Source organism: Capricornis sumatraensis, chromosome 1 (genome assembly GCF_032405125.1).
Source record: "Capricornis sumatraensis isolate serow.1 chromosome 1, serow.2, whole genome shotgun sequence".
NCBI classification, from domain to species: Eukaryota; Metazoa; Chordata; class Mammalia; order Artiodactyla; family Bovidae; genus Capricornis; species Capricornis sumatraensis.
In genome coordinates this window covers 108,563,760-108,576,622 of record NC_091069.1, presented here as the reverse complement: position 1 = coordinate 108,576,622, position 12,863 = coordinate 108,563,760, and the positions used below count along the sequence as shown (strand labels likewise).

At 47.6% G+C, this 12,863-nt stretch overlaps 1 protein-coding gene across 1 annotated transcript in view; it reads left to right on the top strand.

Moving 5' to 3' along the window:
* The window catches only part of IFNGR2 (interferon gamma receptor 2), a 40,850-nt gene that overhangs the window by 22,843 nt on the left and 5,144 nt on the right, over positions 1–12,863 (top strand). The window contains exons 5-7 of the mRNA XM_068967599.1: positions 3,116–3,324; positions 8,017–8,162; positions 12,157–12,316. Coding sequence (XP_068823700.1) covers positions 3,116–3,324; positions 8,017–8,162; positions 12,157–12,316 — 515 coding nt within the window. The remainder of the gene's footprint in view (positions 1–3,115; positions 3,325–8,016; positions 8,163–12,156; positions 12,317–12,863) is intronic.

Sequence of the window (12,863 nt, the reverse complement as noted above, 5' to 3'; positions counted from 1 at the left end):
TCCCTCTCATGATTGAGGTTGCTTTTGAAATTAGACAAATTCGGGGTCAGAGGCTGTCCATATGAACACATTGCCAGGAGCCAGGACTGCCTGCTGGGTAATGCTCAGACTGGCTGATTCATCATAGGCTTGGGCAAGAGGCTGGGGCTCCAGGCCTGGGTGGTGTCATGCCATGAGGCTGTGTTCACTGCATTATCCATTTAAATGGGGCCCACAGCAATTTATTTTTACCCTTTACAAATAGATGGGGAGCCAGACAGTGTCAGCTGTCATTTACATTTGGATGGTTTGTACCGTTTTAAACCCCATTCTTAAGAAACACTTTAAAAAGGTAGTTCTTAATGTATAGAAATAATATACAGAAATGCAACAGATTTCTGTGTATTAATTTTGTAACCTGCAACTTTACCAAATTCATTTATGAGCTCTAGTAGTTTTCTGATAGCATCTTTAGGATTTTCTGTGTGTAATATTGTGTCATCTGCAAGCAGTAACAGTTTAACCTATTCTTTTCCAATTTGGATTCCTTTCATTTTTCTTCTCTGATTGCCGTAGCTAGGACTTCCACAACTGTGTTTAAAAAGTGGAGAGAGTGGACATCCTTGTCTTGTCCCCGAGGAAACGCTTTCAGCTTTTCACCACTGACTGTGATGGTAGCTGTAGGTTTGTCATAAATAGCCTATATTGTGTTGCCATATGTCCCCTCTATGCCCACTTTCTGGAGGGTTTTTTTTTTTTACTATAAATGGCTGATAATTTTGTCAGAGGCTTTTTCCTCATCTATTGAGATGATGGTATGGTTTTTGTTCTTCAGTTTGTTGATGTGGCATGTCACGCTGATTAATTTGTGGATATTGGGAAAAATCCTTGCATCCTTGGGATAAATCCAAAATGGACAAGTTTGGAGGAGAGGGGAGGAGGTGGCACATGGTAGGTCAGTTCCCCGGCTAATCCCAGAGGGGGCCTTTTGCCCCAGTTCAACAGCTGGAATTGGCAGGGAGAAGGTGAGAGTACCTTCAGGTATCTGTATAACTTAAAAAAAAAAATCACTCACCCGCTTCTGTAGCACAGCCCCCAGTCTGAGAGGGGGCGCCTGTGGTTTGTGATCCCCTTCCCAATTAGGTCCCAGGACTCCAAGGTTCAGTGGTGTGTGAGTCTGGTGGGCATCTTCCGTGGAAGCCTTGGCCACACTTATTGATATCGCTTTCATCGGGTTACCTGCCACTTTAGCAGAAGCTGAGTCTCCAGACTGGGTCAGAGAGACCCTTAGCAGCCCACGTGGTGTGGGAGAGCCGGCGGCTGTGACCCCAGCCTCATCTCTCCTGTCTCCCCTGACCCTTCTTTCCAGGCTAGAGTTGCTGTCCAGGGCAGCCTGTCCAGAGTTGCCTGTCTCTCGAGGGGACACTGCCTGCGGCCCCCACTGAGGCTTCTGGAGTCACCTCTCTGCCTTTTCTCAAGTCTGTCACCTAAGGACAGAGCTCAGAGTCGGGGGTTATTAATAGAATCCTGTGTGGGCATGTGGTATCAGAATTCAGGGGGTACATTCTCAGTTACAAGGCTGCATGGCCTTACAGGCAGCCAGGTTTCCTTGGGGCAGAACTCTCTCTTTTTTAACAGTGGTTTATTTGCTCTCTTCTGGGTGCACTGGGTCCTCGTTGTGGTGCAGGCTTTCTCCAGTTGCAACGAGCAGTGGGCGGCTCTTCGCTGCACTGTCTGGGCTTCTCACTGTGCTTGCTTACCTTGTTGGAGACCACGGGCTGTAGGCTTGCAGACTTCAGTGGTTGCAGCACGTGGGCTTGGTAGGCTGGTGGGCTCCAGAGCACAGGCTCAGTAGCCTATGGCACACGCAGGCTTAGTTGCTCCGCAGCATGTGAAATCTCCCCAGACCAGGGATCGAACCCTTGTCCGCTGCATTGGCAGGCAGATTCCTATCCACTGTACCACCAGGGAAGTCTAAGACTCTTTTTAAATGGGCAGCTATGGGGTGAAAACAAAGCTCTACACCAGCGAGAAACTGGGGTGTGGTTGCATGAACACAGTATCAATTCTAACACAGAGGCTACAGAGGCTGAGTTTGAAGCATTAACATTGGCTGTGGAACAAAATGGGAGAAAATATTTGCAAACCATATATCTAATAAGGGACTTGTATCCAGAATATATCATATAAAAAGACTCTTACAACTCAGCAATTAAAAGGCAAATAGCCAAATCAAAATAGAGACGCAGGATCTGAGTAGACGGTTTTCCAAAGAAGATATGCAAATAGCCAGTAAGTACATGAAAAGATACCCAACATCATTAGTCACCAGAGAAAATACAGACACTTGAATGGCTTCAATAAAAAAGTCATAATAACAAGCCTTGGTGAAGATATGGAGAAAATGACACCCTCATACACTGTGGCCAGGAACATAAGATGATGCAGCTGCTTTGGAAAACAGTTAAAAAGAGAGTAACCATATGACCTGGTAAGTTCATTTCTGGGTATACACCCCAGAGAACTGGAAACATAGTTTCACACAAAAATTTATATGTGAATATTCTTAGCATTATTCACAGCCAAAAAGTGAATAAGCCAAAAGACAAATAGCCAAAAGATAGCCCACCTGTCTGTCAGCACATGAATGGATAAACACGCAATGGGACGTTAATTTGGCCATAAGAGGGGATGAAGTACTGATACATGCTACAACATGTATCACGCTTGAAAACATACTAAGTAAAACAGGCTAAGCAAAAGGCACTAATCACAAAAGACCTCATCATTTATGATCCCATTTCTACGAAGTGTCCAGAACAGGCAAATCCTTAGAGATAGGAAATAGATCGGTGGTAGCCCAGGGCTTAGGGATAGGGGGAGATTGAGAGTGATGCTCTAAGCATGGGGGTTGTTTAGGGGATGATGAAAATATTCTAAAATGGGTGTGGGGAGGGTTGCACCACCCTGCGTGTATACTGAAAGCCACTGAAATGTCCCCTTAAATGAGTGTAGTGCGTGGTATGTGAGGAATATCACAATGAAAAAAATGTTTTAAAAACTCAACCCTGGGAGAACTGTGATATGTGATCAAAGAGAGATTTCTGCTAAGTGAAATCCTTTTTTCTGTTTGCAGCAGCACCAGTAGTAACTGGTATGACGTCAACAAAGAAGATAGCAAGGTGGATTGTACGAACCTCACCAGAACAGAGTGTGACTTTACCGCAAACAGCCTCTCAGAGGGGTTCCCACGGCGTTTCAACATCTCTTTACGTGTTCGAGCTAAGCTGGGGGGCCTCGTTTCTGCCTGGGCAACAGCACCTTGGTTCGAACACTATCGGAATGGTAAGGGGACTAGGGTACAAATTCCTTTAACGTTTGCACTTTGCTCTTTGCTAAGCGGTACTGACTCCATGCGCCTAAGTCCTGCCTCTCAGCCTAAATAACCAGCACCCAGATGAGTGTGATGGTCAAACCAGAGTACTGTCCACAGAGGCTGAGGCTAGGGGAGGGTGATTCGCTACACTAGGGAGTTGCCAAACCACAGCCTGCAGATCAAATCCAGCCATTGACCTGTTTTTGTAAATAAGATTTTATCAGAACTGTGGTGTGTGTGTATACACACATATGTAATGGAATATTACTCAGCCATAAAAAAGAATGGAATAATGCCGTTTGCCGCAATGTGGGTAGACCTAGAGATTATCACATTAAATGAAGTAAGCCAGACAGCGAAAGATAGATATTGTATGAGATTACTTACATGGGGAATTTAAATCTATAATACAAATGAACTTACTTATAAAACAGAAACAGATTCACAGACATCAAAAACAAATTTAAGGTTACCAAAGTAGAGAAGGGGGAGAGATAAATTAGGAGTGTGAGATTAACAGATACACACTACTATATATAAAATAGATAAACAGCAAGGACCTGCTCTGTAGCACAGGAAACTTAAAATAACCTATAATGGAAAAGAATCTGAAAAAGAATGTATGTACGGGTTTCCCAGGTGGTGCTAGTGGTAAAGAACCCACCTGATACTGCAGGAGACGTAAGAGACACGGGTTCGATCCCTGAGTTGGGAAGATCCCCTGGAGGAGGGCATGGCAACCCACTCCAGTATTCTGGCCTGGAGAATCCCACGGACAGAGGAGGCTGGCGGGCTGCGGTCCATGGGGTCACACAGAGTCGGACATGAATGAAATAACTTAGTACCATGCACACAAAGGTATATATATATACATACACACACCTGAATCTAACACAGTATTGTAAATCAACTGTTCTTCAATTTAAAAAGTTTTATCAGAACACAGTTTCCCCATCTATTGATGTATTGCCTATTGCTGCTTCCATGCTGCAAGAGGCCAGCTGAGCAGTTATGCTGGGGGCTGTCTGACCTGTCAGAGCCTACATTCACCCTGGCACTTGACTGAGAAAGTTGGCCAGCCTCTCTGCTGAATGGGAAACTATTAATAGTATATGGAATATACTATATATTGGCTTCACTGGGCACCATCACCTGGCACGAATTCTTTTATGTTCAGGAATGCTCTGAATTCAGCCTTGACTGGTACCTGTCGCATAGCAGAAAATATCTGTGGAATGACTGAATGAACAGACGTTCTCCTGGATATTGGAAGGGGCATCAGAGTCATCAAACACTACTGCTGCTGCTGCTGCTAAGTCGCTTCAGTTGTGTCCAACTCTGTGCGACCCCATAGACGGCAGCCCACCAGGCTCCGCCGTCCCTGGGATTCTCCAGGCAGGAACGCTGGAGTGGGTTGCCATTTCCTTCTCCAGTGCATGAAAGTGAAAAGTGAAAGGGAAGTCGCTCAGTCGTGTCCGACTCCTAGTGACCCCATGGACTGCAGCCTACCAGGCTCCTCCGCCCATGGGATTTTCCAGGCAGGATGCTGGATGGGGTGCCATTGCCTTCTCCAATGCATGAAAGTGAAAAGTGAAAGTGAAGTCGCTCAGTCGTGTCTGAGTCTTAGCGACCCCATGGACTGCAGCCCACCAGGCTCCTCCATCCATGGGATTTTCCAAGCAAGAGTACTGGAGTGGGGTGCCATCGCCTTCTCCGCATCAAACACTAGTTCATAGACTTGTTCCTTTTGCTGTTGTTCAGTCACTAAGTCGTGTCTGACTCCCTGCAACCCCATAAACCACAACACATCAGGCTTCGCTGTCCGTCACCATCTCCTGGAGTTGCCTCAAACTCATCTCTACTGAGTCAGTGATGTCATCCAACCATCTCATCCTCTGTTGTCCCCTTCTCCTCCTGCCCTCAATCTTTCCAGCATCAGGTTCTTTTCTAACGAGTTGGCTCTGGGCATCAGGTTTAGTGATTCATTTTTCACATGGTCAGCTATGCCTGATGAGTCTCCCGTGTCTACACAGATGGAAAGTATGGAACTTCTTGGGATCTTTATTCAAGCTCAACAGAAGTATAAGACAGTTGAGGAAATGTGATCGTTGTCTAGATATTTGATGATTTACTAAGCAATTGTTGTTCACACACTGTAGATGTTATAATGGTATTTTGTTTATTTTTTTAAAGGGAGGGGTCTGGTCTTTTCAAGATACACATCTTATAGATGCAACGATGTAATGTCTGAGATTTGCTCCAAACCATCCGGAGAGTGGTAGGGTCAAGGTGGTCCTTACAAGGTGAAGGAGAAACAAAACTGGCCAGGCCTTGACGGTTGACGTAAAATTGGGTGACGAGTACGTGCTCTTTGGCTACAGTCTTCTCTCTACTTGCTTGGTGTTTGAAATTTCCTGTAATAAGAAGCTAAGAGGGAAAAAAAAAATCAGTGGTTTTTGCTAGCGGTTTGAGGATGGGACGAGAAGGCAGCGTGGTCCCTGCCAGCTGGTCATCTGCTGTGGACCAGGCCTCTGTCCTTGAATGGAGCGCCGCCAGACGTCTGAGCTGTGAAGCGCCACCTCAGTGGGATTAGTAGGGAACAAAGTAACGGCAGCAACAGAAGCAGGGCCTGTCGTGATGCCACCAGTCTCCTGTCAGCCAGCTGCTGCCGTCTGTCTTCCCGGCCGGAGTCGGCTGGCTGTGTCATTGGTTAAGTTACTGCCAGAGTATCACTTCGAGCCGGTGGTGTTTGCAGAGCCCATTGCTGCTTTCGGCACTTGTGGTCGAGTCAGGATGGGAAAACAGCATGACGATGTCTTACAGAGGGCTCGAGGGGAGAGGGCTTGGGACGGTGGCTGAAGGGGGCAGGCTTTAGCATCACGTAAATCTGGGTTCAAACCTCAACGCTGCCCCTAACTGGCTGTTACTCTGGGCAGGTCATATCCCTCTGGGCTTCAGTTGCCCCCCTCTGAGAAATGGGGATGGCCTTCCACGGTTGTTACATGCAGATCCATGCAGACACATGTGTAAAATCCGTGTTGCCAGCTTTCGAGCGATCGCTCAGGCCGTGGACGCCGCTGTCGGTAGTGACCACACAGACCTATCAGGTCCGCCTTCTGGGCCTGGAGAGAAGGCAGGCTGTCTGCCCTGGAGAGACAGGCTCATCACACTGGGATCAGACAGGAGTCCGTGGGTGCTGACCTTTCAGTGGTGAGGGGATGTGGTCATCCGGGCAGGCACATCCACTCCCTTTGGTGAATCACAGAAAAGTCTAGAGAATCTGCTCACTGGGGGCGGGGGGGCTGGCCCTGCACATGGGCAGGCTGACCGGTGCTGTGGCGACTTCGCCGTCTAAAGGGCAGCTTGAAGATGTGCGTGCCAGTGTCCATGAGCGGGTGTGGTGAGAGCTTTTTCTGTTCCTCGTGGCCAGCCTGCTAACAACACTGAGGCTTGAGACGGGCCCCGCCCGACAGTGTATCTGTCTGGACTTAGTTCCTCCACCAGAACAAAGGAGGTGAGAGGGCAAGAGTGCAGACCCTGCGGGGACCAGTTACTTTTACCCAGAGAGAAAGGTGGCCAGACCACATGCCTAACCCTCCCCAACCCGGGAGAGCCCAGGGTGGGGCGTGGAAGCTAGAAAGAAAGCCAGCCCCCGTCTCGTGAACATGTGACGGTTCCCAGCGATATGATCGTCTGCGTGCGTGTGTCAAACATGCAGAAACAGGCCCCTAAGAACTTGGAGCACATGACCTGTTCTTTGATCTGAGTTCCTCTGGTTAATTATACAGTTTAGATGCTTACTTAATAAATGCTATAGTCTTTCTTCTAGAGTGTACCAGAATCACAGTACTTGGCTCTCCAGTGATATGTATTCCAGTACATGAAAAGTCTTAACAAATAGATTGATGATAGTGTTGCTGTTTAGTCGCTCAGTCCTCAATCCCCTGGACGGCAGCCTGCCAGACTCCTCTGTGCGTGGGTTTTTCCAGGCTGGAGTGGGTTGCCACTTCCTCCTCCAGGGGATCTTCCTGACCCACGGATCTAACCCACATCTGCAAGTCTCCTACACTGCAGGCAGGCTGTTTACCCTGAGCCGGGGCAGCCCTCATGATGGCAGTGTTTCTCAGTTATCCTATTGGAAAAAGCTAAAAGAGAAATGTATTTAAAAGTTTGTAAGCACCACTTTTATTTATATAAAAAAATATGTAACAGAGGAAAAAAAAATATATATATAGAAGGTAAGAGCTAACAAAATCTTTTCCCTCTCTTCATGAAAATTTGACCTTTGGTTAACCTTCCAGCTCTCTGGAAACCCCATAAAGCTGGCCTGTAAAACATGTTATTAGCATAGCGTATGGCAGAAAGACCTCTGGTAAAGAATCTGCCTGCCAATGCAGGAGACGCAAGAGACACAGGTTCATTCCCTGGTTGGGAAGATCCCCTGGAGGAGGAAATAGCAACACACTGCAGTAGTCTTGCCTGGAGAATCCCATGGACAGAGGAGCCTAGTGGGCTACAGTCCTACAGTCCCTGGTGGCGCAAAGAGTCGGACACGATTAAAGCAACTCAGCACTGCATAGGATATATATATATTTATACACATACGTGTACACACATGTATCTACATAGACTAATGGATCTCATTTGTAATTCTATTTCAGCTACTATTGGGCCTCCAGAAAACATCCGGGTGACCCCAGAAGAAGGCTCGCTTATCATCAGGCTTTCTGCTCCCTTCGATGTCCCTGCCTCCGAGGCCTATTTTGTGTATTATGTCTTCTACTGGGAGAAGGCAGGAGACAAACAGGCAAGAGCATGTTCTTCTTTGTTTTGGATGTTCTTTTCTTTGGAGTTTCTGGATAGCAAACGAAAGGCCAAGGAGGGGATTTCCTGACAGTCCATTGCTTGAGACTCTGAGCTCCCACTGCAGTTGGTGGGTTCAACCCATGGTCAGGGAACTAAGATCCCACGAGCTGCTCTGCTCAGCCAAAAGGAAAATCAAATGGCCAAGGACACCAGGGTATGCCAGTGCACCCTTAGAGGACAAGACCCATCTGCAGGGCCCTCTCTGCCTTGTATCACACAGTACCTGCAGTCTGGGTCTGGATTCAGCCGGTGCCCAGGGAGTCTTTGCCACACTCCAGCGTTTGGGAAGGTTTCATGGGCCTGTTTCTACTCATGGGCCTATTTTCACTCCTGCAGTCTGCAAGGTTAAGCTGTGTCACATCTCTGATCTGAATGGTTTTCAAAGAAGGCGATGCAAATAGGTGAAAAGTCTCAGTGAAGGCGAGAAGAGGGCGTGTACCAAGGAGAAGGGCCAGTAGGTTGGAGAAGGCTGGGCACATCCGGGAACTGAACATGCCCGGATCCATCAGAAATGCAGGCCTGGGACTCCCCGGTGGTCCAGTGGTTACGGATTCACCTTCCAATGCAGAGGATACAGGTTCAGTCCCTGGTTGGGGAGCTAAGATTCCCACATGCCTCGGGGCAACCAAGCCCGTGCACCGCAGCAAAGACCCAGCACAGCCAGAATAAAATTAATTAATTAATTTAAAAAAGAGAAATGGGGCCACATGAGGGGCTCGGGCAGGGTAAGGTTGACAAAGGAGGGGTCAGAGCAAAGGGGCCTGGTCAGCCCTGGGTGTATCACAAGGAAAAACTGATGGCCTTTAGTCACCTCCAGTGTCTGATCATCCAAGCTGCATTTTTTTCCTATTTTTTGGCCACGCTGTGTGACAGCAGGGGGGCTGGGGGATGGGCCTTAGTTCCCCAGCCAGGGATCGAACCTGTGCCCCTGCCGTGGAAGCCCAGAGTCATAACCGCTAGACTGCCAGAGAAGTCCCTTCAAGCTACATTTAATGATGTTTCACTATGTGTGTAAACCTCCTGATTTCCTATGTTCAACATTGCTCTAATTTTTATAAGAATTTTAAGAGCTGTATGTTTATCTGGAGCTTTCTTCGTGTCTGGCATTGGGCCGGGCACTTTGAATACATCCTTTTGTTCAGCCTTTCTGCCCCTAGTTTCACTGAGAGGGAGAGCGAGTGTGAGGGCTGCCCGAGGCGAGCGGAGGAGACGCCTGGCTCCGGGGCCCATGCTTTCAGTGCTGTGTCTCTCCCATGTTGCTGATATTTGCACTTGCTCTGTTTCTTTATGAAAGTGAAAGTCACTCAGTGTGTCCAACTCTTTGCGACCCCATGGACTAAACAGTCCATGGAATTCTCCAAGCCAGAATACTGGAGTGGGTAGCCTTTCCCTTCTCCAGGGGATCTTCCCAACCCAGGGATCGAACCCAGGTCTTCACTGCAGGCAGATTCCTTACCAGCTGAGCCACGAGGGAAGCCCTCTTTCTTTACGGTGAGTGTAAAAACACCGAGGAAGGCAAAACTCACTGAAGGGCAGACTCTCAGCCAGAGAGAAATAATCGTTTCCCCAAATCTGAGTTCAGAGGTCTGGTCAACTGGAACAGAGGAGGTCTGGAAGAATCCAGAAGGGATTCCCCTTTCAACCAGAGCATCTATGCTTTGGACTTCCATGAGCAAAAGATTCTGTGGCTAAAGTGACTCTGAAAGCCACTAATACAGTCTCATTCCAGCTGTGAGTCCAAATGTCAAGGGTCCCAAACCCAACCCCTAGATTTGCCCCAAGGATCCTAAGGGACTCAGCGTCCAGTTGTACTTAAGGCTGTGACTTATTACAGAGAAAAGACACAGAACAGAGTCATCAAAGGGAATAGACACAGGGGGCAGACTCTGAAGGAGTCCAGGCAGAAGCTTCCAGAAGTCTTCCCCTCATCCCCCCGACAACAAGCATGACCGAGTATGTGAAATCACATCTCCCGGAAAATCTCCTGGGAGACTCAGTGCCCAGGGCTCGTACTGGGGGCTGGTCACACAGGCACCCTCGACCCAGCAGAGACACCAGAGCTCCTGACTCCCAGAGGGAGAGCAGGCGTTCAGTGTCAGAAGCATCATTTATACATTAAAACAGCCTTATCACTTAGGGATCGGTGGGACGCTCCTCAAAGCCAAGTTCCCAGATGCCAGCCTTGGGTCAGCCTTGCAAACAAGACCTTTCTAAGGACAGCAGTCTCAGAATGGTAGCTATTCTCTGTAGTCTGTGATTCTTTTGGAAAAGCCAATCACAGACTGGCTGCTGAAATAAACTCAAAAAAGAATAGTGTTGGGACTCCCCTGGCGGTCTAGTGCTTAAGAATCTGCCTTCCAAGGCAGGGAACCTGGGCTCGATCCCAGGTCAGGGAACTAAGATCCCACATACTGAAGGGCAGCTAAGCCTGTGCGCCACAAGGAAAGATCCCACGTGCTGCAGCTGAGACCCAACACAGCCAAATAAATAGATAATTTTTTTTTTCAGAAAAGTATATTGTCCTTAAATTTACCTTTTTAAAAATAATTATTTCTTATTTTAAAAAAATTTTTGGCTGTGCCACACAGCTTGCAGGAACTTAGTTCCTCAACCATGGATTGAACCCAGGCCATGACAGTGAAAGCACCAAGTCCTAAACCACTGGACTTCCACAGAATTCCCTGAAATTGCTTTATGTGGTGCCATGAGTAAAAATCGTTTCTTTTCTGCCCTGGCAGTCATCATTGTTAAACAGGAGACTAGAAAGTTATGAATCATCTATAGTCCTATTGTTCAAATACAGTATGACCATTTGTATTTTTAAAAACGAGATCATATCCTATATACTATTGAATGATCTGCCTTTTTTTTCAGTCAACATATATAATAAGGCACTTCATCTCCACATTCTGAAGCATGTGTTACCTGCCACCATTTCAAATGGTTGTAGCGTATTCTGTGTGTGTGTGTGTGTGTGTGTGTGTGCGCGCGTGCACGCTCAGTCGTGTCTGACTCTTTGTGACCGCATGGACTGTAGCCTGGCAGGTTCCTCTGTCCATGGGATTTCCCAGGACAGGATACTGGAATGGGTTTCCTCCTCCGGGGATCTTCCCGACCCAGGGATCGAACCTGCGTCTCCTGTGTCTCCTGCGTTCCTTACCGCTAGCACCACCAGGGAAGCCTCGTGTTTTCTGCTGTGTCTCCCAATACGAAAGCAGTCCTTTAGGAGGAATCCCGTACTGCCATAGTGTGTGGTCTCTTTCTCTCATTTCCCTGTAGAATAGTGACAGTTTGTCCGGAATGAGAGAGGGGCCATCGACCAAATATGTGGAGGCGACAAACTGGAGAGAGGTCACAGCAGGGGTGGAGACAGGGGACACGACCCTCTAAGAATTTGGGACCCAACTCTTCCCTGATGACATAAACCTCTAAGACCATGTGCACCAGAACTGTAAAGGGAATCAGCACGGTGAAGCGAAAACCAGAAGCAGATCCGGAACCCAAGCACCATCATTTCCTAGAATGCCCTTTTCCCCTCTGTTCATCGACTGACTTGAAGCTGTAGACGAGACTAACCATGAAATATACAATGTTCATTTCAAAGGAGAAAATTTCGTCCTGGAAACTGGGATTTGCTAAACTCGAGCTCTGGACGCTCCATTGCTGCAATGGGGCTTCAGATCTCACGGCCAGAAATACAGCTCTAATGCCATCAGCAGTTTCTCAGCACTCCTCCCTAGCTTTCACAAGCGAAATTTGTCGGCTGTAAGCATTATATGTGTAAATTGGTATTCTGTCTCTTTAAAACCAGAGTTGCCTTATTCTTTGGTTATTGCGTTCAATGTGAATCTGGGGAAACACTGAAGAAGATGGAAGGCCTTGATCACACCCGTGTGGGTAATCTTCATGTGCGGTTGTTGATGCTTGTTCCGCAGGTGACAGACCCTTTCGAGAGTAACTTCATCACATTGAACGATTTAAAACCCTTAAGAGTATACTGTTTTCAAGTCCAGGCAAAACTGATTTTGACCAAAGAAAACATCTCTCGACCTGGACATTTAAGCAACATATCATGCTCCAAAACAGCAGCAGATGGTAACGTATGCTTTCCTAAGTGCTTTCTTTCTGAGCTGGGATCAGAACACTCCTAAAATAGTGCAGTCAGGGATTGCTTTTTCGGTGAAGGGTAGTGATGAGTGTAGGGAGATCCAGAGAGGACGGGCTAAGACAGCAATTCACAGTAGATATAACAAGGCTGTGCTGGAATCTCCAGAATAAGAACTGCCAGACGGGTAACACCTGCTTTGTTTTAGGATTGCCTGTGTTGTTCAGTTGCTCAGTCGTGCCCGGCTCTTTGCGACCCCATGGACTGCAGCATGCCAGGCTTCCCTGTCCTTCACTATCTCCCAGAGTTTTCTCACACTCATGTCCATTGAGTCGGTGATGCCATCCAACCATCTCATCCTCTGTTTCCCCCTTCTTCTCCTGCCCTGTCTTTCCCAGCATCAGGGTCTTTTCCAGTGAGTTAGCTGTTCATATCAGGGCCAAAATATTGGAGCTTCAGCCTCAGCATCAGTCCTTCCAATGAATATTCAGGACTGATTTCCTTTGGGATGGACTGGCTTGATCTCCTTGCCGTCCA